General features: G+C 41.9%; 1 protein-coding gene across 1 annotated transcript; it reads left to right on the top strand.

Annotated features, from left to right (window-relative positions):
- Positions 1-10,754: 10,754 nt before the first annotated feature.
- Positions 10,755-11,539, top strand: LOC104589716 (auxin-responsive protein SAUR71-like). The gene has a single exon (XM_010248126.3). It carries the CDS (start codon positions 10,900-10,902, stop codon positions 11,299-11,301), a length of 402 nt encoding a protein of 133 aa, XP_010246428.1. The 5' UTR covers positions 10,755-10,899; the 3' UTR covers positions 11,302-11,539.
- Positions 11,540-24,936: the final 13,397 nt, after the last annotated feature.

Below are 24,936 nucleotides of genomic sequence, written 5' to 3'. Positions count from 1 at the left end.
TACAAGATCATGCCTTTTGGCCTCAAAAATGCAGCGCAACCTACTAAAGGATAGTGAACTACATCTTTAGAGAGCAGTTCGGCCAAAATGTGGAAGCGTATGTTGATGACATGCTGGTGAAGAGCCAAAAGGCCAAGCAGCACTTAGCCAACTCTAAAGAAGTTTTTGACCTCCTCAAACAATACAAGATGAAACTGAACCTAACCAAATTCACCTTTGGCGTCATCTTAGGCAAGTTCCTTAGATTCATAATGACCTAAAGAAGAATTAAGGCTAACCTAGAGAAAAACTAGGCCCTCCTTGATATGCAATCTCTATAGACACACAAGGAAGTACAATGCCTCACAGGACGGATTATCGTGCTCAATAGATTCAAGTCAAAGCCCATGGAATGATGCCTTCCATTCTTCAAGGTTTTAAAGCAAGTGAAAGATTTTCCAACGGAACAAGGAATGTGAGCAAGCCTTCCAAAATTTGAAGCAATACTTGAGCTCATTGCCCTTGTTGACGAAGCCAAGCCCTGGAGACCAATTGTTGTTGTACCTCTCCGTCGACAATGAGGTGGTCAACTCGGTCCTAGTGAAAGAAGAAGATGGAACTTAAAGGCCCATCTACTACATCGACAAGGTGCCCGTCAACATGGAAACCAAATACCCGAACCTCAACTCGTAAACTCTAACCAAGAGCCTTCTCTGCCTGGTCGTAGGTGGGAAAGGATTGAGGATGTTAATTCCCCACTGAGCAAATGACCATGGGCTGGTCAGGTACTTCAGGTCGGCGGCGGGCTGGTGGGGTATGTTAGCATGCCTCTAGTAATTGTCACACCTCCGGACGAGCTCGAGTGCGTCAACCTTCATCGTATGCCAGTAGTAGACTTGCCTTAGCGCTTTTTGGGCAAGCGCCCTACCACCAGGTGTCCCTCATAGAGACCCTCGTGGATCTCGTATAGCACATGGCTTGCCTTTGAAGGATGCAAGCAGCGTAGTAGGGGAGAGTAAAAGACCTATGGTACAATTACTCTCACTAATGATAACGTAGCAAGCTAACTGGCGCTCTACCCTCCGAGTTGCATTGTGGTCTGCTAGTAGGGTCTTGTGGCACAGATAATCTACGAGCGGATCCATCTAGCTTAGTTTTGCTTCTAGAATAGGAGTGACCTCTTCTGCTGCCCTCTCTATATTGGGTCACAGCAGGTCTTTGACGTAGACCATTCTTCTTGTAACCTCTGTTGCACTGGCCAACTTTGAAAGCGCATTGACCTCTATGTTTTTGGTCCTCGGTATCTGTTGAATGTACCAGAAGTGGAAATTGGGTAGGAACTTTCTCACCTTGTTCAAATAGACCAACATGGCTAGCTCCCAGGCCTCATACTACTCATTCACTTGGTTCACCCCTATCTGAGAATCTCTACATGCCATGACGTGCTTAGCATCAACCTCCTTTGCCAAAGTCAACCCGGCTATTAGCGCCTCTTACTTCGCTTTGTTATTCGGTGCTTCAAATGCAAACTAGAGGGCATACTCCAGCTTTACCTCGCTAGGCCCATAAAATATCAGCCCAGCTCCGTTTCTACGTTGGTTAAACGAGCCGTCAACGTGGAGGATCCAGGGCTCCTCATCCCACGCCGGGCTTTGTTGAGGTCGATATAGTTGATGCACATGCACCACTTGACATTTTCTTCTTTTACAAGCACTAGATTAGCCACTCAACTCGGATATTGGACCTCTCTAACAAAGTCTGATGTGAGAAGCTTCCCGATCTCCTCAATTATCCTCCACCTCTTTGGGGTGAGGTTAGTTTTCCTCTACATGGCTGCTCTAACTAAAGGGTCCATATTAAGTCTATGAGTAATGATAGAGGGGTCTATGCCAGGAATTTGTACTGCCGACCATGCAAAAATATCTAAATTATTAAGTAAGAAACTTACCAATTGTGACTGAATTGGTTATGCAAGGCGAGCTCCGATCTAGACCGTCTTCGCAGGATCAGTGTCTGAGACTGGAACCAGGACGGTGTCCTCCATTGGGCAGGCTCGCTTGTTGGTGTTTTCAGAGGGCAGTTCCAGGTCGACGTCGTCTGCCAGTTTTCCCTTGCCTTTCAGCACCGCGACATAGCACTTATGCGACTCCAACTAGTCACCTCGTACAACCTCTACTCCGTACCTTGTTGGAAACTTCATTGAGAGGTAGTAGGTCAACACCACCTCCCGTAGTGCATGCAGGATGGGCCGACCTAGGATGGCATTATACGGGGACAGAGTCACGATCATTGGGAAGCAGTGCTCGAAGCAGACTGAATTTGGCTCTAAGCCTGATGTAACTGGCACCTTAATCTAGCCTAGAGGCCTTACCATGTCTCCGTTGAAGCCGACAGGTGGGATGTCAACTTGCTACAAGCCCTTCCTCTCGAGCTGCATCTTCTTAAAGGCGTCCAAAAATAGGATGTCGGCCGAGCTTCCAGAGTCAACCAGAATCCACTTTACCTCGAAGTCATTGATTATCATCTTGACAGTGTGGGCGTCGTCGTGCGGATACTGGATCCTGTGAGCATCATCATCGATGAAGTAAATAACTTCCTCCACACAAGGGCACTTCGATTGGTTCTCGTCATTGTGCTCGAGCTCCTGGACTAGATTTCTCCTCGCTGCACTGTTACATCCTACCACAACCGAACAACCAGTGATCATATTGATCACTCTACGAATAGGCTGCTCTAGTGGTGGTGGATCCCGAGGTGGCTGATCTCAGTCCTGGTTCCTACTTGACTCTGGTACTTCTCTTGGCTGGTTGGCAGGTCAGCTCCGGTCATTTCTCTTGATGAACTACTTCAGGTAGCTATGACGGATCAACTCCTCGATCTCATCCTTTAGGTTTCTGTAGTTCTCAGTGTCATGGCCTATATCTCAGTGGAAGTGACAGTACTTGTTAGGGTTCTTTTTGGCGGGTTTGCCTCTCATCTTGGGTGGCTATCTCACGTACTCGACCATCTTTATTTGCATCAAAATCTCTCCCCTTTTCGCATTCAAGGTGGTGTAACTCCGGTTCTGAACTAGAGGAGTTCTTGAGTGCCGGCCTGATCTGGAACTCCGGTGGGGGGGCTTGCTTTGCCTGTTGTAGGGTGACCTGCTTCTTTTCAACGACTTACTCACGTTGTTGCTTTCTACTGCATGCTTCTTCTTCAGCTCGCTTCCTCTTCCCGGTTAGCTCTAACTGGGATCCCAGCGCCTCCTCTGTAGAAAGGGGAAATCCATCATATGGATGGCCGAACCATGCAGGGCGGCTAGGTGAAATTTTAAAAATTTCTTCTCCCTTCCGGGAATCGTATTCCCAATTTTAGAAAAACTGCATTTTTGAAGGATCATTCTTGAACCAAACCAGACCAGATCTGAAACCAAAAGAAAGGGAGAGCAATACCTGATACGGAATCCACATGTGTAGCTCCCAAAATAGGTGTTCACGCCCAAAAATGGTACCAAAACCCGCTTCCACTAAAGATGGCGTAGCTTGAGATGTAGCAGGTTCAGCAATGCAGTCCTTCAGCAAGAATTGCAATCTAACAGCTTGGATCGAGCAAGGGAGGTGAGCACGAAATTAGATCTGATTTTTCTTGCAAAAATCAAAATCAAAACTGATCTCTATCAGTTCAAGAATGGAGACAGAATTAGGGTTAGGGAGGCAAGAGCAGAAAGAGAGAGGGAGAACTAAGAGTAGTGTGTAAACTTGGAGTAGTTCGCCCTCCTCTATTTATATAGATCTTAAAGAGCTGATCTCCTAATCTAATTAGAAGTTTCCTAATCCAAATCTTTATTTGGATCTGGACTCTTTAAGTGGATAAGACTTATTCTCTTATCTTTATCTGCTGATCCAAACCCAAATTCGCCCATGATGATTAATCAAATTAATCTTTGGGCCCTAGGCCCATTAAGTAATGGCTCACGTCCCTGATTAATTGCTGGCTAACTTGGCTCTCTTTGTATGGTGTGAGACCCTAACATTGACCTCACAAAATCCATATGGCTTTAGCTTAGCTTCTATAACAATGCCTGGCCGAATTCACTACTAAACATAGTGAACCCCTGAGTCCATCAATATGGGCTCTTAATAGGCCCAACATTTATACTAAATGATCATTGAGTCCAGCCATCTTATGAAGGACCAAGGACAAGATAAGTGAGATTATCCCATCAGGTATAATAGCCCTAAATGGTCCTACACTTAACCTCTCAGCCCTTAATGATCAAACAATGCCTGACAAGAGAGGACCTCTCCCTTGGATGCAAGGTACAGTGTTGCACTCTTTGCTCAGATGGATCCCGAGAATTAAAATCTTTTGTAAACCTTTTTCATAAAACATAATATATATATATATTCATATAAATATATTTTACAAAACAAATCTCAAACACGATTGAAATTGACTACCAGCAGTTTCGGTTTTCATCAGAGAGAGTGCAGTCCCTGATCATTCACTTTGTCCGACAAAGGGGTTGATCCTGTCACTATGATCATCCATTCGAGTGAATTCTCATACTGCCCCGGCATGCCCAGGTTTTGACCCCCGAAAGATCTCACTGATTGGCATATCAAAGATAACCTAATCCGACACCTAGTGCAGTACCATAATCGAGTCTAAGGGTTAGGTGTAACTTTCCAGTTTTGCCCACCAGTCTCCAAGGTCCGGCGCATACCTAGAAAATGGTCCGCATTCAGTGTTTCAAGCAAACACACACTACATGTGCTTCGGTTTTAACCCTAGCAATTGAGACAATCTACCCCAAGTAACTTGGTAGCACATTAGTGTCAGCCTCGGTAGGATAAACTTCCACAGGTCTATCCAACGACTGAGATGAAGGGATGGAAAATCCATTATATGGATGGCTGAACCCTACAGGAAGGTTGGGCGAAATTTCAAAAATTTGTTTACTCCCATCCGAGAATCATATTCCTAATTTAGAAAACTGCATTTTCAAGGATCGTTTTTGTAACCAAACCGGACCAAATCTAAAACCAAGATTAGGGAGGGCTAATCCTAATTTCATATTAGCAACGCAAGTGTTCACGCCCAAAGAGTGTACCAAATCCTTCCTCCACTGAAGATGACACAGCTTAGGATGAGGTAGGATCAGCAGGTAGAGTTCTTCACTAAGAACCTTTGATTCTTTAGCAAGAATCGAATGAGGTAGTGAGCACAACTTCAGAATTTTTTCTTGTAGCAAGAAACAATATCAAGATCAAATCTTGATCAGTTCCAAGAATTGGAGATCGAATAGGGTAGGGTGGCAAGAGGAGGAAGAAAAAGAACTGAAGGCAGAAATAGTCAAATTGAATTGTCTTCTAAGTTGTATCTGTGTCCTTTTTAGATCCACCCTGCTCTTTATTTATAGCCATAAAGAGATGACCTCCTAATTTGATTAGGAGTCTCTCGATCCAAATCTTTATTTGGATCTAAACTCTTTAAGTGATAATGATAGTCCCTTATCTTATCTACAGATAAAGATTAGATAATTCTAATGAAATTAGGAGTTCCTTGATCCAAATCTCTATTTGGATCTGAACTCTTTAAGTGATAAGCATAATCCCTTATCTTATCTGCAGATAAAGTTCAGCTATTCCTAATCAAATTAGGAGTTCTTTGATCCAAATCTCTATTTGGATCTGGACTCTTTAAGTGGATAAGAGTTAACCTGTTATCCTTATCTGCTGATCCATACCTAGATTCACCTGTATTTAATTAATCCAATTAACCCAGTTCGAAATGGGCTTTAGGCCCATTAAACTTTCAGGATCACTTCCTTTTAATGTTAGCTAGCTTGGCTCTCTTTGTATAGTGTGGGACCCTATCATTGATCTACACATTAGCCACATGGGTTCATCCTATCTTCTGTTACAAGGCCTGGCCAAATTCACTGTTAAATACAGTGAACCCCTAAGTCCATCACCATGGGCTCTTAATGGGCCCAACATTTACACTAAATGGTCCTTCGGTCTAGCCATCTTATCAAGGCCCAAGGACTGTGAGCAAATGCAAGATTAGCCCATCAGGTATAACCCTTAATGGTCTTACTCTTAACCTCTCAGCCCTTAATGATCAAACACTGCCCGGCAAGAGAGGACCTCTCCCTCGGCTGCAAGGTACAATGCTGCACTCTCTACTCACATGGATCTCGGGAATTAAAACCTTTTTGCAAACAATTTGAAACCATAATATATAAGTATATCTCTATATAAATATATTTTGCAAAACCAAATTTCAAACACATTTGAAATCCAGTGCCGATAGTTTAGGTTTCCATCAGAGAGTGCATTTCTTCGATCATTCACTTTGTCCGACAAAGGGGCTGATCCTGTCACTATGATCACCAACTCAGATGAATTCTCGGACTGTCCCAACATACCTAGGTTTTGACCCCCTCTATGGATCTCATTGATTGGCACATCAAAGACATCCCAATCCGACACCTAGTGCACTACCATAATCGAGTCTAGGGGTCAGGTGTAACATTCCAGTTTTTCCCATATGTCTCCAAGGTCTAGGGCAATACTGGAATTTGGTCCGGTTCAGGGTTTCAAGAAAACCCACATTGCATGTACCTCAGGTCTCACCCTGGCAGCTGAGACAAGCCACCCCAACCAACTTGGTAGTACATCAGTGTTAGCCTTGGCAGAATAAATCTCCCCAGATCTATCCAACGGTTGTGAAGATTCTAAACTAACATGAGTCTCATATGTGTCTAGTTTAAGGGTATTACACAGAAACATACCACAATAACATGAATCAAATATGTACCTTATTTATTTACAATAAATGTCATAATGTACATTATGCTAATTGGAGCTAAGGGCATACACTGTCTAACATGAGAACATTTTAAAATAACACGAGTCTCATAAGTGTTCAGTTTAGGGGTAATTACACAGAAACATACTAAGTATAACATGAATCAATTATGTACTTTTATTCATTTACAATAAATGCATAATGTACATCAATCTGATTGGAGCTAAGGGCATACATTGTCTAACATCCTCCGCCTTTGTGAACTTGTCGGCCTGGTGGAGGAACTCCTCCATAGAAGATGGAGGGTTCAACTCTACTTCCCAGTACAAGCAGTGGTGGCGGATGCCGTTGACCGCTATATTGAGCTCAACTTCCAGATCGAGGTTTGGAATCTAGAAGCGCTCCATGTTGAACCTCTTGATGTAGTCTCAGAGTGTCTCATCTGGTCACTAGACCACGTTCAGTAGGCAGGTTGCTGATTTCAATACCTCTTGTTGGTGGCGAAGTGCATTGTGAAGAAATCTGCGAATTGGTTCCCATTCTTTATTGAGCCTGCGACCAGTCCTGAGTACCACATCCGACTTGTACCCCAGAAAGTCGTTGGGAAGGGTGAAGCTACATTATGGTCTGGAAACTATCGATGTGATCGACTGGATATGTTGGGAAGGGCTTTGAAGTCCTTTGGTCGTGGGGCCGTAAGGATCTTAGGTCCAAGAGGGGAGGTGCAGGTCACATGCGGTGCTGCTGGTTGGGCTGTGACCTGGCTTACCTCTCCTTTCCTGTCTGCCTCCTCGTTGTTAGTGGGAGAAAGGTAGCTTCTCCCAATGTTGTGGTGTGCACGTTGGAGACGCCTTCTCCTCGACACCTCAATCGAGCTATTGCCTCTAGTTCCAATTAGTGTTGTAGCTTGACTGTGCTCTTCAACTGAGACCTGGTTCCGATCGTCAACGTGACGAGGAGGGTCCAGAACCTGGTCTTGGTTCTGGTGGCCAGGCTGTTGGTTATCGGGCTGCTGGTTCTGTTGTCGTTGTTGTTGCTACTGAGGTTGTTGCACCTACACACTTGATTGGAAAATCAGTTTTTCTCTTACAAAACCCAGTTTTGAACTTGTCCCACATTGGAAATTTATAAGTTTTGTTTTCAGTATTTCAATAGGAGCTGATTTACACTCCTTAGAATTAGTAGAGGAGAGTATGGGGATTCGTTACCACGCAACGTGCGCGTGCGCGTGTGTGCGGCGCAATGAGGTGCTTTAGAGGCGCACTTTGCATGCACCCGTGTGGCTCGCGATGGCTGGCTTTGGTTTTGGTGTGTTGCTGACCGTTGATAAGATCAACGGTCACGATTCGATCGGGTGTGATCAAGAGGCACAATTCAAAGTTAACAGTCACTAACTATTAACTACTTTTTAAACAGTCACAATGTTTGAAATTGTGACTTTTCAAGGTGCCTTTTCCAATTCAGCACCTACCTTTTCTTCATACCTCTTCACAAATTATTTAAGGAACATGAATTAGACTCCAAAACACACAATTTCGAAATTCACTCTCTCTCTCTCTCTCTCTCAGTCCGGTCTGCTACAGTCTCACAGAAGGTTTCTTTGGAGACTCTTCAACTTTGCTGGTTGCAGATTCTCGCCCAAGACTCTGTTGTATCTTGGTAACGAATTTGCCTGTAACCCAACAGCAAACTCAGTGAAACTGAGTGGGGGCAAATAACGTTTTAAAAACAGTGTCTTCAGACGCGCCTCAGAGCTTCTCTTCCAAAGTTACAGTGACCCCATTTTCTCCAACAGTTAAAAATATAAAATAAGGCTCAACTTAGAAGGAATACAAATACAAAAATGTAGAGTGCAAAACTTTATATTTTATGTGTACTTATATTGTATATATTTGTAATCTTTTCAAACCGAAAGACTCAGTTTGGAGGGAATACAAATACAAATATGTACAATATAAATATATGCAAAATATAATACAAAATACAAGGTTTTGCATTCTATATATTTGCATTTATACTCCTCCCAAATTGAGCTTTTAGGGTCAATTTAAAAGAAATACAAATACAAACTTTATTTTCACTGTACATATTTATTTTTATACTCTTTCCAAACTGAGCGTAAAAGAGACGAAAGTCCCAAAAGTATTTGGATATGATCTACCGCACGGTCTCAACAGCCATTGCAGCCATACATCGTGAACTGTTGGGACCAGATCCGGACTCGTCCCCGATTGTCCCGAGTTATTGTGGCCTCAAACTCCAGCTTTTGCCATGTGACATACGGTCTCGTTGCAGAGGATCAAAGGTTACAGACCCGGACAAAAAACAGTACAATTTAGTTCCCTCTTTCCCTCGCTAAATTCTCCGTTGAATCATAGGCTTTTCAGAAGCTTTTAGGTATAGTGAAAATAAGGTGTGTGACACGGACACCCGGCCCCCAAGCTTGGTTTCCGATGTGTCAGGTCGGAGCCCGGTCGGAAAACTGCCCAACCTCAACGTAACCATGATTTAGACCATGTCGGCCCTGATTGATGCTAAGTCCTAACCGCGTCACAAACAGAACATACTTAGCTGGATGATGAGTCTCTCAATAAAAATTAGGTCCTGTTGTGTCTGGTGGGTCTGCCCTGGCTGGGCTGGTGTGGAATAAACCAGTCCTATTTCAGAAGTCAGAACCTTATTCCCTAACCCACTTTTGCTTCAGGGAGAGTAAAGGGATATGATTGTCAATTAGATCCCAATCTGACCACCAATATCCAACCATCTAATATGATTAATCCTACGTAGAATCGTCAACATTTTCTTTAGAAAAGAAAATAGGAGAATGGTTGGTTAACTGAGGACGAACTGTCACTATGAGACAATAGGTAGCACCGTTGTCAGATTCGAACCGGACATAAAACGGTTTTGGTCAGTGGGGTCATGGGTTTAATGGTCCAAACCCTCAGTACGGTTGTGATTCGTTCAAATAAAATAAATAATATTTTGTAGATATTCTTTTAAGTTGTAAATCTTTTTTTACTTCCAAATAAAGCCAATATTACATAATTTTGCCTGCTAGTTCCAGTCAAACCGGTCCAAAAATCCGGTTCGACCTGAATCTCACATTGGCATGGATCATGGATGGACAATGCTAACTGAGTGACCCACGGGCCACGGTGCGGCGTACAGTTTTCACTGTTTGATCATGTGGTTAACGGTCAACACTGATGTGAGATGTTGACTGTAAATTTCAATGACCTGATGATAAATTTAAGACTTGAGATGAAATCAAGTGCTTCGGGATTCCCGAAAATTAATTGCTCGACATGTTTTATCTTGATCAAAAGGTACCTTCATCAGACGTCCCAGATCAATATGCATGTGATCACATATTTACATTTATGTGCCCTCTGCTCCTCATAAAGAGCCTCAGTTATTGCGCCACCAAATCAGAAGCACCTTCCAGCATCACGCACCGTTTATTACAAGATCAACGGCGTTCCGGTGAAAGGTACTGAGGTACAGCTTGAGTAATTTCACAAGAAGTAAAAACTGTAAAATTGATTTTAATAGGGGTATTATTGTAATTTAGGAAAATAGTGTTGCCGTGCCATTGGAGGATAAGTGCTACGTAGTAGAATAGCAAAACCAAAGACGACAAATCCTCCTCACGGAAATTGTACTGAAACGGACTACGGAACATACCGACAATCACGCCCCCGGGTCCCCCACCCCCCAACTTTTCCACACACTCTCTCTCACTCTCCAATTTATCCTCTTCTTCTGCATCCAGCCGTCCACTCTTATTGAATTACAACCGTCGGATTGAACCATAGAAGTGGAAGCAACCATTTGAGTCGTTTAATTTTTACTAAATAAAAAAAATATTTTCTCGCTCTAAGTGTACCTGCCAAGTACACCTATCTGTACCTCCATCCTCATGAGCTTTTTCTATTATTTTTAATTCATTATATTAATATTTAAATTCTCTACATGCTCACCACGCCCCCCTCAGTCCCTCCCATCTATTTCTAACACCTCCCTCACTACCCTCCTTCCCTCCCTCATCCTTTCTTCTTCGCTCTATCTCGCTCTCTCGCTCTCTCGCTTGAATCTCGCTCTCTTGTTAGTTTTTTATCAATGAAGCAATTCATCCGTCGCCTTTCCCGAGTTGCCGATTCGTCCCAGTACTGCCTTCTTCGGTCCGGCTCCCGCGCTGGAGTCTCGTCGAGAGCCCGTCGGTCCGAATCCTTCAGAAAACCCTCCAAAGACCGCCGATCCGGAGTCCCCGAAGGTCATCTTCCCGTTTACGTTGGAGAAGAGATGGAGAGGTTTATCGTCAGTGCCGAGTTCTTAAACCACCCGATCTTTGTCTTGCTTTTGAAGAAATCGGCCCAGGAGTACGGGTACGAACAGAAGGGCGTGTTGAGGATTCCCTGCCACGTATTCGTCTTCGAACGGGTTCTTGAAGCGTTGCGTGTTGGAGATAATGCAAGAGATCTAGAAGAACTTGTGCACTCGTTATCTGATGATTTCCTCTAGTTTCCGCCCTTCTCTCTCTTACTCCTCTGTTTTGGTCTCTTCTTTCGATTTTTATCTGATTTTGTGAGATCTGATTAGAATATACTAGATCTTCTTGTATATACTCTGCGGCAGAAAACGAGAAAATTAAAGAAACAAAGTTAGGGTTTTTACCGAAGCTGTTTCATGGTTGGTGGTAGAGTCTTGTAAAGATCAGATTCTAATGAAACAGAAATGGAGATTGACTCGTGTGCCCTAATCTCTCTTTTGGTTCTTTATTTCTTGCTTCAGGTTTCATGCCGGGATCCGTTGAAAATTGCCGGAGCAAGGATTTCCGAGTTAGTTCTCCGGCGCCTTGGAATGTGTTCTTTGCGTCTTTTCCTTTACCGTTTTTTTGTGCATATAACGTCAAGAAGCTCGAACAAGCTGTTTGGCGAATTACATTAGTAGCCTTTGGCTTGGGGAAAGTTTGTCAGTTAAAGAAAAGAAAAAGAGTATCGGAGAAGGGCTTATGTCCAAATGTCCTCATGGGGGTTAGATACTGTAATTTGCGGGATTTTCAGGGCTATTTCAGAAGCTATGACTGTTAAATTAATTTTCAAAATTTGGGGACAGGATGGTCATTTCGACGAGTTAGCCGATGATATTTTGGTGGTTGGGAAGATCTGAATTCGATCATACGTGGTTGTGCCGTTGTGGTTCAACTGAGATTTTTCCTTGCGTCGGGGCAATTTCAGGGGTACAACTGTCGAACTAGATTCCCATCGGAAGGTAGGAACGAATACTGACGTTCGGTAACTGGAGCAATACATTTTTTGGACCAAAATGCCCTTGCCTCCAACCGATCCAACTATCCTAACGCCTTCGGGTTATATAATAAACACCATGTGCGGATTAGCATTAATGAAAAGAACAAATGCGCAAGATAGTGGCATTTACGTTATTTTCTTTTAAGCGAGTGAACAATATGGTCTTTCTTCCTTTTTCTTCGCCTTTTTTTTGTTTTTTTTTTTTTTTTTTTTCTGGAGAATTTCTTTTCGAAGCTAAACATGCGCCTCGTTCGGCAGGTTACATGCCTAGCTAAAATGATTACAGGAAAACCTATCGCTCAGCCTCACCATTTCTCTTTATTTAGGGTCCGTTTGGTTCCTAGTTGGAATTGAAATGAAAATAAATTTTAATTTATATAGTATAAATATATGTAAAATAATACAAAATATAAGATTTTGTATTCTACAAATGTAGTGTATTCCTTTCAAACTGAACTAAGGAAAAGATAAGAGAATAGCCATTTTTTCAAATAGGGATATATCATTCCAGCAGAAATGAGAATGAGATTTTGATTCTATCCAATTAAACAGTTGGAATTAGAATAACCCATTCGATTCCAATTTCAGACCTTTATTTCCAAGACCAAAACGTGGCCTTATTTTTATTTCTATTAATTATTTATTTTTTATTATATTTATTTATTTAGTAAAAGTGAATCGTGTGAACGCTCACCTGTTTGTCACTCTGAGTCTCTGACTAGTTGGCTTGAAAATTGGGGAATTAGAAAATAAAAATTTGTTTCGCTTTCAAATTTCTCTATTTATTTTCTGTTTTTTTGTTAACTGTCCTTTGACATTTTGGATTTTAGTTTGAGCCTACTTCACGTTAGAACCGAACCTTACTAGTTACTGCAAAAAGAAGAGGTCTTCGGCTTTCTCTCACCAACTCTGCTTTGAGCAGCTGCTTCTTGTCTAAACTATAAGGTTAGGTAAGGTTTAGGTATGTATTACGTTTTCAAGGACTAACCATGGTTTAACCGGTTAAATGGCCGGTTAGATCGTTCATCCCATAAGAACAGACCAGGAAAGCTAACCGGGTCACCAAGTCATCGGTTCAATGGTCCGGTCTGCGGTCAAAACAGAGTCTGACAATTTAAATGAAATAACATTATTAAATGTGGATAGAGAGACCCGTGTGAATTACGATTGTGAGTCTAGTCAGCTTGACGTTCAATTATACCTCACTGATTAGGTAGTCAATGTTACGAAAAGTAAATTCAACTTGAGCTAATCTACACTATTGACCGATATCATCATCTTCAATTAATTCTCATTTCTCAACCAATATATAGTTGCTGAGATGTGGACTGATATAACCAACTCAGCTAGAACTTGTACGGAACTTGTTATCATCTTCAAAAGTAATTACCAACCCAATTTAATCCATGCTTCTTACAATGATTTGGTAGATGGTATATTTGTCATTTAACTATATTCATTCGATTGGGTGTGGTCCAGTGGTCCTGACCCGATTTATCATCGGGTCTCAGAAACAGACCAAGATCCGAGCCTTGGGCCTGTAAGAAACCATTGATTAATAGAGTTAGATCAGACCGGACCCGTTCCGTCGAATAGACCTGTGAAATTGACAGGCCTTTGGCTACAAGAAAATAACAAAAGAAAAAACAAGAGCTAAAGAAAGAGAAAGAAGAGAGACTTAAGAAAGTTGGTGGGTCGGGTAAGGAGTTCCTGTCAGAACTTGTAATGCATCTTGATGTGGAGTTTCTCATTTTACTATGTGGCGATTGATATTCGTTTGGGACGAGGTTAAGGGGTAAGAAACAAGAAATGAATGCTAAGAAATAGTAGGAGAATCGTCTTTTTCCTTGGATTATTTGTTGGTATATGACAACTTGCAAGAAAGATAGTTGCATGGTAATGTTCTCAACCAAAAGAGACTAGTAGTGAATGATACATAAATTATTTGGTTAATAATATATTAATAAATAATTAATGAAATATTTATTAACTAAAGTAATAAAATATTAGCTTGATTAAGGAATCTATGAGTGACATTTGGTCCTATATGGCAGCAACAACTCATGGTAAAGAATCGATACGTAGACATTCATATTGAGATAAGCCAAGAAATGTGGGTTTATAATAACAATCTTTTTTTTAAAGAATTTCTTTTTCTTCAAGAGTGGATCGATCTCTCAAGAAGAAGAACAATAATGAAGTAATTAAATTTCTTTTTATGATAATGAGCTGGTTAACAGACTCACAGTTTCTAATTAACCAGAAAAAAATTCTCTAGGAGTACATTTACACCAAAGCAGATATTAATAATAAAACATGTGATTGGACATTAGAAGTTATAAGCTCATAAACATTGGAGATGAGTGTGAATTGAATATATAGTGATGTCATGTTCTCCACTTTTAGCATGTTTTATGCTCACAGTGAGAAAGCCACTACAAAATAGAGATAAATAAAGATATTATCTAAAACTTCCATGCATTGACATCAGTAACAATATCTACAACTTCTCCCATTCTGGTGTTGCCTGTTTGGGAGGGCTACTGTAGCAGCTTCTAGCTTCCTGAGGTGGGCTCTACATCAACTGCTTATGATATAAGCTATGTTTGGGGAAAAATCTGGAGAGCCCAAATCGACTGTTGGTCTGCCATTTGAAAGGTCATCTACTTCAGCCTGTCTCAAGTGCTTCAAAGAAACTGAATCAGCATATTGCATAGCTGAATCTTCGGCTCTGCCTTCTCAAATGGGCCCTAAATACCACCCAAAACCCTTTATCAAATAATCATCACCATCATCATCATCATCCAGGCCTTATCCCAATTCCCAACTTCGTGGAGTTCATTACATGAGTCCTGTTTTGCCATTTGTTCTATTTAATTCCATATCTATTATTAAATTATTGGCACTTAGATAATTTCTTACCACTTCAACCGATGTCCTTCTTGGTCTATCCCTAGCACTTCTAGCCCTTTCAATTTGCAATAAATAACCTTTTCTAATCAATGTTGTTGATGATCTTTTGTGCAAGTGATCAAATCATGTTAATCTACTTTCTCTCATTTTATCACCTATTAGATCTGTTCGGAATTATGGGGTACGGAAACTTGGAAGAGAAGCTCTGAGGCATGCCTAAAGACATTGTCCTTAGAATGTTACTTCCCTCTACTCAGATTTATCAAATTGGTTCCTAGGATACAACATAGCCTCGGTCGAGAGTCTGCAACCAACAAAGTTGAAGAGACTCCGAAGAAACCATCTATGAGACAATAGCAGATCGAACAGAGAGAGACAAGAGTGATTTTCGAAAAGCTTTTGTGTGTATTTGCTTGATTCACGCTCCTTAAATAATTTTCTAAAGAGTCATGGAGCAGAGGAAGGTGCTAGTTCAGAAAAAGGCTCATTGAACAGTCACAATTTCAAGCATTGTGATTGTTAAAAATGTAGTTAACAGTTAATGATTGTTAAATTTGAATAGCGCCTCTTGATTACACTTGATAGAATCATAATCGTTGAAACAATAATGGTTAACCTCGCATCAAAAGTCAAAGCCGCCCTTTGCAAGCCACGCGGGTGCATGCGAAGTGCACCTATAAAGCGTCTCATTGCCGCACACATGCACGAACATGTTAAGTAGTTATGCCCTTAGCTCTAGTCGGATTGATGTATCTTTTGACATTTATTATAAATGAATAAAGTATATAATTGATTCATGTCATTGTGGTGTGTTTTTGTGTAATACGCTTAAACTGGACACTTACAAGACTTGTGTTGGTTTAGAATCTTCATAGCCGTTGGATAGATCTGGGGAGATTTATCCTACCAAGGCTGACACTGATGTACTGCCAAGTTGGTTAGGCTGGCTTGAACTATGTGGAGGAAGTTAAGGAGGTTTTGAACTATGTGGAGGCCAGTCAAGAAGGGTTCAAGCCAAGACAAGGTAATGCTCATTATATTATGTTGTCGATTTCTAATAAGAGACTGTTGTCGATTTCTCTGGAATAGGAACCTGCCCATGATGGATGGAAGGGGAGCACACCGAAAGCTGAAACCACAAGAGTTAGAGGATCCAATTCACGATAGGGAAGTTTGTTTTTCCTTTTTCTTTTTGTTTTTACATTTCTAGTTTAGTTTTTTTGCCCTTTCTTTTCATTTAATCTCACATTGGGGACAATGTAAGTTTTAAGTGTGGGGGAGGGGATTTGGGATTTAGGTTGTGTTTTAAAATTTAATTTAAGTCGTGTTTTTCTGCAAAAAAAAAAAAGAAAAAAATTAAAACCTCAACTCTTTTGAAATCAATTGAAATAATGTTCTAGGAAAACTCTTGTGAACCTAGTAATGGAATATGATCAGGGAGTACACCATTCATCTAAAGCCATCCCTTTTAAGCTAGTCCTAAATTCAAGTTTAAGTAAATATGGTAAATATTTTACCAAGCAATTCAATTGGTAGGACGGAGTATAAAATGCACCTACCAACCAAGCAATTCAATAGTAGGATGGAGCATAAAATGCACCTACTAGCCAGCAATTCAATCAATAGGATGGAGCATAAAATGCACCTATTGACCAAGTAATCTTAACAGTGGGATGGAGTATAAAATGCACTCACTGACAAAGTCCTAAAAGTGAGATGGAGCATAAAATGCACTCACTTCCACCAAGGAGAAAAAAGAAAAAAAGAAAGAAAAAAGAGAGCAAGTAAAAATGTTTTCCCTAGTTTACTACCTGGTTTGTAGTAGTAAAGAAGGGATTGGCTAATAGATGAATTGAGTATAACTTGGTTGTGTTGACTTAATAGTTCGCAATAACTGACCTAGAATATTTGTAGAGAAAGATGAAGGAGAGTTGAGTTTAAAATTCAGTAGGATAGGTAGTTTGTTCCTGTTTTATTTTTGCTTGAGTCTTGTCTTGCTTGAGGACGGGCAAAGTTTAAGTGTGGGGGGATTTGATGAGAATAAAATTTATCATATTTTTATCCCCAAATATTCAGTCTTTTATACTGAATTAGTACTTATTTGGACTCATATTTCTTGTATTTCGGTTCAGGACATGAAAGAAGGCATCAGGAGAAAAGCAAGGCAAATCAGATGATTTTTCACAATTTCGGCACCATTCAGTAATCTGGGCCTAACTCTCGTATCCGAGATCCGATTGGGCTGATTCAAAACTCACTGGAAAGATAAGAGAGGAAGCTACAACTTTCATGTTTTGGGATTTCGCAGATTCGGCCTGCATCAAAGTTAAATCCGGGCCCGAAGTCGGGGAAAATTCATAGGAAGGCCCAATTCGCAGCTGAAGCCCAACTTGCAGAAAAGCCTTGCAGCAGCCCAATTCGCAGAGGAAGCCTAATACGAATGCAAGAACAAGAAACTGAGAAGAGTCCTACCAGATTTAAATTTGTGATGTAATCCTAGAAAGATAAAGAGATTGAGTTCACTAGATAAAGAGATAAGAGTAGGATTAGACTAGGACTTTCTATTTTTGAAAGATAAACTCCAAGAAGGAGTTGGGGACCACCCCTCCCCTTTAAGCTATATAAAGGGATGGGGGGCGGACTAGAGAGGTATCAAGAAGCAGATGAGCAATCAGTCAAGAAAGCAAGAAGACTGCAAGAAGAAGGTGGCGGCAAGGAGAAGAGGAGACCTCAGCTCTAAGGGCGACACCATGAGTTCTTTCTGTCGTCTTGTTTATTTTATTTCCTCTAGTATGAACTGATTTATTTGTAGCTAGGGCTATGGAAAGCCTAATCATAACAATGAATATATTTTTATTCTAATTTATCCAAGATCGTGATTTCCATATAGTCTATGAGTTATTTTGTTTAATGCTATTAGGAGTGACCATCTCTTAATTGATTAGGTTTATGTGAATGAATCGAGAGAGGAATTCATATAGCAGATCACATAACTCATGGTGTGAACTGAATGGTATATAGGGGTATATACACATGATTCATCTGAGTGTAATAGTTTTTCCTTGAACTTAATGCACTTTTACCTTGAGAACTCTAGTCGAGAGATCGAAGGGTTACCTGATAGAAGTAGTTTTAGTATATCTCGAGAGAGAATATTAAATAAAATTGGAAAGACTTCAGCTTATGGGAATGACAAATTATCTTGGGTAATCTCATACATTAATATTCATTGGAATGGTCAGGTGGACCAAAAGTCCTAGCGAATTCAATCAATCGTTACATACTTCAGCATTGGTTACTTCTGCTCTTGTTCTCTTTTTCTGCTTTTCAGTAGCTTTTACTCTTAAATCTGAAATTCGATTGTCCAAATAATTAGGGAAGGCTGTAGTTCTAATACTTATTTTGTTAAATCCTCGTGGGAACGATATTTTTATACTACTTGATAATTAGTGCACTTACTAGGGTTATAATCATAGCTATCACTGACACTGATGTACAGCCAAGTTGGTTAGGCTGGCTTGTCTCAACTGTCAGGGTGAGACCTGAGGTACATGCAGTGTGGGCTTTCTTATAACCCTAAACTGGACCAAAATTTCATTATTGCTCTAGACCTTGGAGATAGATGAGCAAAACTGGAATGTTACACCTGACCCCTAGACTCGATTATGGTACTACACTAGGTGTTGGATCGGGCTGTCTTTGATATGCCAATTAGTGAGATTCTTAGTGAAGGGATGAGAGATCCATCCTATGGACGCCCAAATATTGCGGAATAAGGGGCGAATTTCAAAAAATTTATCTCTCCCTTCAACTGGGAATCGTATTCCCTATTTAGAAAATCATATTTTCAAGGATCAATCTTGAACCATAAACTGAACCAGATCTGAACCAAAAGGAGTGGGAGAGGATTATACCTAATACGGAGAAATACTATCTCCCAATGGAGGTGTTCACGCCCAAGGAAGGATCCAAAATCAGCTCCCACTGAAGATGGCGCAGTGAAGGATGGAGCAGAATCAGCAATGTTCTTCAAAAGAACTTGACCCTTCGCAAGAATCAACTGGACGGCTTGTGAGTACAGCTCCAATCAATCTTTTCCCAAAAGATTGAAATCAAGATCCAATCTTGATTGCTCCCAAGAACTGGAGATCGAACTGAAGGAATGGCAATGGCAGGAAGGTGGCAGCAGAAGAGAATTCGCAGTATGCAGGAAATCTCTTAATCTCTCTTTCTTAAAGAGAAGAATGCTATTGATGTTATATTGTTCTTCAAGGCTGCCGCCCCCTTCCCCTTTTATAATCTCAAAGGGATCAGCTCCTAATCAGATTAGGAGTTGCTAATCCAAATCATATTTGGGTTAGAAGTCCCTTAGTGATAAGGGATAATCCTTATCTTATCTGCAGATCAGATCAGCTGTCTCCTAATCTAATTAGGAGGTTTCCAGATCTAAATCTTATTTAGATCTTGGACTCTCTGAGTGGATAGGGTCTAAGCCCAATCCTTTTAGCTGACCCACTTCAGAATTCGCCCCCTTTAAATGACTGATCAAATCAGCCCAGTTCGAAATGGGCTTAAGGCCCATTAAGGTTATGTACTCAAAAAACCTTCCAAATTGCTGCCCAGTTGGGCTTCCTTGTATGGCGTGGGACCCAAGCATTGATCTACACATCAGCCACATGGGTTCAGCCCAGCCTTTGTTACAAGGCCTGGCCGAATGCACTGCTGAAGACAGTGTACCCCTTGAAACCCATCAAATGAGCTCTATGGGCCCAACACTTACACTAAGTGGTCCCTGGGCCAAGCCACCTTGTGACACCCAGGGACTGTGGGCAGATGCAAGATTAGCCCATCAGGTGTTATCCTCAATGGTCTTACACTTAACCTCTCAGCCCATAATGATCATACACTGCCCGACAAGAGAGGACCTCTCCCTCGGTTGCAAGGAACAGTGTTGCACTCTCCACTTATATGGATCCCGGGAATTAAAACCTTCTTGCAAACAATTTAGAAACCATATATATATATACTTTTATATCTTATATAAAATATATTTTGCAAAACAAATCTCAACGGTTGAAATCGGCTGCCGGCAGTCTTGGTTTCCATCAGTGAGAGTGCATCCCCGATCATTACCTTTGTCCGACAAAGGGGCTGATCCTGTCACTATGATCACCCACTCAAATGAATTCTCGGACTGTCCCAACATACCCAGGTTTTGACCCCCGCTAAGGATCTCACTGATTGGTACATCCAAGATAGCCCAATCCGACACCTAGTGCAGTATCATAATCGAGTCTAGGGGTCGGGTGTAACTTTCCAGTTTTGCCCATCAATCTCCAAGGTCCAGGGCAATACTGGAAATCTGGTCCAGTTCAAAGATTCAATTAATCCTACACTGTATGTGCCTAGGGTCTCACCCTGGCAGCTGAGACAAGCCACCCCAACCGACTTGGTGGCACTACAGTGTCAACCTTGTCGGGATAGGTCTCCCCAGACCGACCCACTGGCTGTGAACATTCTAAACTAACACGAGTCTCATTAAGTGTCCAGTTTAAGGGTATTACACAGAAACATACCAAGGGAACATGTGGCATACAACAGTGGAACGGGTGATGTGCTGAATTCCAAATTCAGGAATGAACACCTTCATTCATAAGGCAGCCTCACTTACGGCAATGCTTTCGGCTTGGGTTGTGGACTATTAATTTGCTACTTAGGACCCCTGTTTGCTGACATTCAGCAAACAACACAGGATTCTATCGTGAAAACATATCCAGATGTAGACTTTCTATCATCTGGGTCTGACTGGAAATCGGCATCTGTAAACCCCTGGATCTGTAGTGAGCTACCGTCGAACACCAGACAAAACTCTTTTGTCCTTCAAAGGTACTTAAGTATGTTTTTCACAACAGTCCAATGCTCCTGCCCTGGGTTGGCCTGAAATCTGCTTACTACACTCACTGCCTGAGCAATGTCAGGACGAGTGCACAGCATGGCATACATGATGCTCCCTACGGCAGAGGCATAGGGAACGTCTTTCATGCCATCAATCTCCTAAGAAGTCTTGGGAGACATCTTCTTGGAGAGAGTGACTCCGTGCCTGAAAGGAACATTTCCTTTCTTGGAGTTTTCCATGCTGTATCTTTTGACTATTTTGTCAATATAAGCAGATTGGGATAATCCAATTATCCGCTTCGATCTATCTCTATAGAGTCGAAGACCCAGTATATAGGAGGCTTCTCCAAGATCTTTCATGGAGAATTGCTGCGAAAGCCATACTTTCACCGTAGTTAACATTCCTATAACATTCCCAATGAGTGGAATGTCATCTACATACAGAACCAAGAAGGTAACCTTATCCCCACTGTACTTCCTGTAGACACAGGGTTCATCCGGATTCTGCTCGAAGTCAAACGATTTGACAGCAGAGTTAAAACGGATGTTTCAACTTCTAGAAGCTTGTTTAAGCCCATAAATGGATCTGTTAAGTTTACATACCATGTTTTCCTGACCTGCAGCAATGAAGCCTTGCGGCTGCTGCATATAGATATCTTCAGTAAGATCTCCATTCAGGAATGCTGTTTTGACATCCATCTGCCAAATCTCATAATCATGGTATGCTGCTACAGCTAGCAGGATCCTAATGGATTTAAGTATGGCCACAGGCGAAAAGGTTTCCTCATAATCGATGCCCTCTTTTTGAGTGTACCCTTTCGCCACCAGACGAGCCTTGAAGGTCTCAACTTTACCATCAGGGCCCTTCTTCCTCTTGTAAATCCATTTGCAACCGATTGCCTTTACCCCGGAGGGCGGATCTACTAGAGTCCAGACTCCATTGGTCTCCATTGAGTCCATCTCTGCCCTCATGGCCTCCACCCACTTCTGGGAATACAACATAGCTTCCGCGTAAGTCACGGGATCCTCCTCACTAGTCAAGGTTTCCACCAGGTAACTATCCTGGTCATAACCATAACGGACTGGTGGCCTGGATGCCCGAGTGGATCTTCTAAGTTGGTCACTACCTGGAACTTGTGGGACATCTCCCACTGCTCCTGAGCTCTTCTCATCAAGAACAACTTCCTGACGATGGGTGTCCAGGATATAGTCGGTTTCCAAGAATTGTGCATTTCGACTGCAGAACACTTTCTGCTCACTTGGGTCATAGAAAAGGTAACCTACAGAGCCTTTTGGGTAGCCTACAAATAGGCAACGGCTGGTCTTAGATTCCAACTTGTCTGCACTCGTGCTTTTAACGTGTGCTGGACAACCCCAAATCTTCAAGTGTCTGACACTTGGTTTCTTTCCGGTCCAAAGTTCATATGGAGTATTCGGAATCGATTTGGTTGGAACCTGATTCAGCACGTAGATCGCAGTCTCTAATGCGTAACCCCAAAAGGATGTGGGTAACTCTGAGTGTATGAGAAGCGACTGGACCATATCTAATAAGGTCCTATTCCTCCTCTCTGAAACACCATTAAGTTGTGGTGTAGCAGGAGGAGATAATTGTGATACTATCCCATTGTCCTTTAAGTAGTCCCTGAATTCGTCAGAGAGATATTCGCCACCTCGATCGGATCAAAGGGCTTTAATTTCTCTCCCTAACTGTTTCTCGACCTCTTGTCTAAATTCTTTGAACTTTTCAAAGGATTCAGACTTGTGTCTCATTAGGTACACGTAACCATATCGTGATAAATCATCTGTGAAGGTGATGAAATACACGTGTTGATTTCGTGTCCTAACACTCAGGGGACCACATACATCAGTATGTATTAGGTCAAGTGTGCCTGTACATCTTTCAGGCTTACCGTTAAATGGCCGTTTCGTCATCTTGCCTTGTAGGCAAGGCTCACAAGTGGGAAGATCTTCTACAGCTAGAAAATCCAAAGGACCATCCTTTACCAACCTTGTGATTCGGTCAACACCGATGTGGCCAAGTCGGTAATGCCACAGACACATGGGATTAACTGTATCACGGGCTCTCTTCTTGGGGTTTTCAACCGACGTAGTTTTGGTTATGTTAGTTTCTAGAGAAGGATGTAGAACATAGAGACCGTTCTCCAGTTCCCCGTATGCGATGAATCTGTTATTTCTTTTAATAGTAATCGTATTACTAAAGAAGACAGAATAACCATCTACACACAGTTTTGAGACAGAAATCAAATTTTCTTCTTAAATTTTGTACATAAAGACAATCTTTCAGTACAATTATTCCTTCTCTAAAATATAATTCCACGGTTCCTATGGCCGCGGCTGCAACAGTTGCAGTAGTCCCCAAGTAGAGTGTGACTTCTCCTTCACTCAGCCTTCTGCTTACCTTGAACCCCTGCAGTGAGTTACACGCATGAGTTGAAGCCCCGGAGTCAATACACCAGGACGCAGAAGCTACCAACAAATTGGTTTCTATAACACAAGTTTCGAAATTACCTTTCTTGGATTCCAGGTAGGCAGGACAATTCCTTTTCCAGTGCCCGGTCTTCTTGCAAAAATGACAGGCATCTGATGCCTTGTCCTTCCTCTGTTTCTTGGGTTTGGCAGCCTTTTTCTGGGGCTTTTTCTTCGCCTTCCTTTTCTTGCCCGATTTGCCAGTTTCAACAAGCATGGCAAAGGGCTCATCCTTTTTAATCAATTCTTCGGCCCTCTGCAACATATTGCTGAGTTCCTGCAAACAGACGTTCAGCTTGTTCATGTTGTAATTCATGATGAATGGATTAAAGGATGGAGGCAGAGAGTTGAGAATAGCATCGATCTGAGTTACCAGATCCAGCCCGGATCCAAGAGCCTCCAGTTCGTTGATATAGCCCATCATCCGGAGACAATGGTCGTGAACTTGTTGGCCCTTGGTCATCTGCGCGGTCATGAACTATTTCAAGACCTTTTGTCGAGTAGAACGATTCTGCTCTTCATACATTGTCCTGAGACTGTCCAATATGTCTTTGGCAAGTTCGATCTGATCGAACTGCCTCTGTATCGGATTGTCCAAGGAGGCAATGATGTAACACCGGGCAAGGGAGTTTTTCTCCTCCCCTTCTTGATAGTCTCTCCTTCGGGCCTCAGAAGCCCTATCTCCCGGACGCTCCGGGGCAGGATTCTTTGCCACTTTGTCAAGTTTTTCAAAAGCAAGGACCAGCATAAGGTTCCTATACCAGTCAGCATAGTTTGGGCCTTTCAACTTGTTGTCATCAAGTAGCTTTGCAAATGATTCGTTTGCCATTTTCTAATAAAAGAGCAAACATCAGTCCACGACCTAATTTGATTCATGTTCATTTCATAGATATGGATTTTAATCTACGATCCATTTCCATTTATTCATCTCTGAGATTTCCCTCCTTTCTCAGTGACGGAGACTACGGGTTGTCTCTGCAAATGTGGGAAATCACATAGGGTGCATGAGGCCAACTGTTTCAGCTGCATAACCCCACCACCTTTCTGTGAAGGATCATATCCACTCATCATATGAGTTTTCCCTTTGGCCTCTGTCAGACAAGGTTCAGAGCCGTTTTCAGGTAAACCTTTCTGTCCAGTGAGTGCTTACCCATCATATTCGTGAACGCCAAGGTACAGTGAGAGAGTTCCCATTTTCTGGTGAAGCCCCTCCCACATCGGTCTATGACGCCCCTATCATCTTATGAAACACTTAGACGAGCCCAATAGCAAATGGATAGCCCATTTTCTGGTGCATTTCCTCTTTACTGAAGGACCCATCCTTGTGCTAATGATGGAAGGCCTTTAGAGAGTTCATCATATGAATCTCCCTATCACATGCACTCATATTGTCTGGAGGGAACAGATAATTATGCCCTAGTTTTATCTTTAGGTCAAACCAAAGTGGCTCCCACTGACTTTCATAAAGCCAGATTTTGGTGGGCCTAAATCGGCTAGGGTTCCGCACGAGACCTCATGATGAGGTGTGGGGCCCACCACTGAGGGAGGTCAT

This window comes from Nelumbo nucifera, chromosome 7 (genome assembly GCF_055504915.1).
Source record: "Nelumbo nucifera cultivar China Antique chromosome 7, China Antique-T2T, whole genome shotgun sequence".
NCBI lineage: Eukaryota > Viridiplantae > Streptophyta > Magnoliopsida > Proteales > Nelumbonaceae > Nelumbo > Nelumbo nucifera.
The sequence above is the reverse complement of the archived record's forward strand: the minus strand, read 5'-3'. Positions and strand labels throughout refer to the sequence as shown.

Bases quoted from the DNA above. Each gene is read 5' to 3' on its own strand.
- LOC104589716 (XM_010248126.3), top strand. From the start codon at position 10,900: ATGAAGCAATTCATCCGTCGCCTTTCCCGAGTTGCCGATTCGTCCCAG.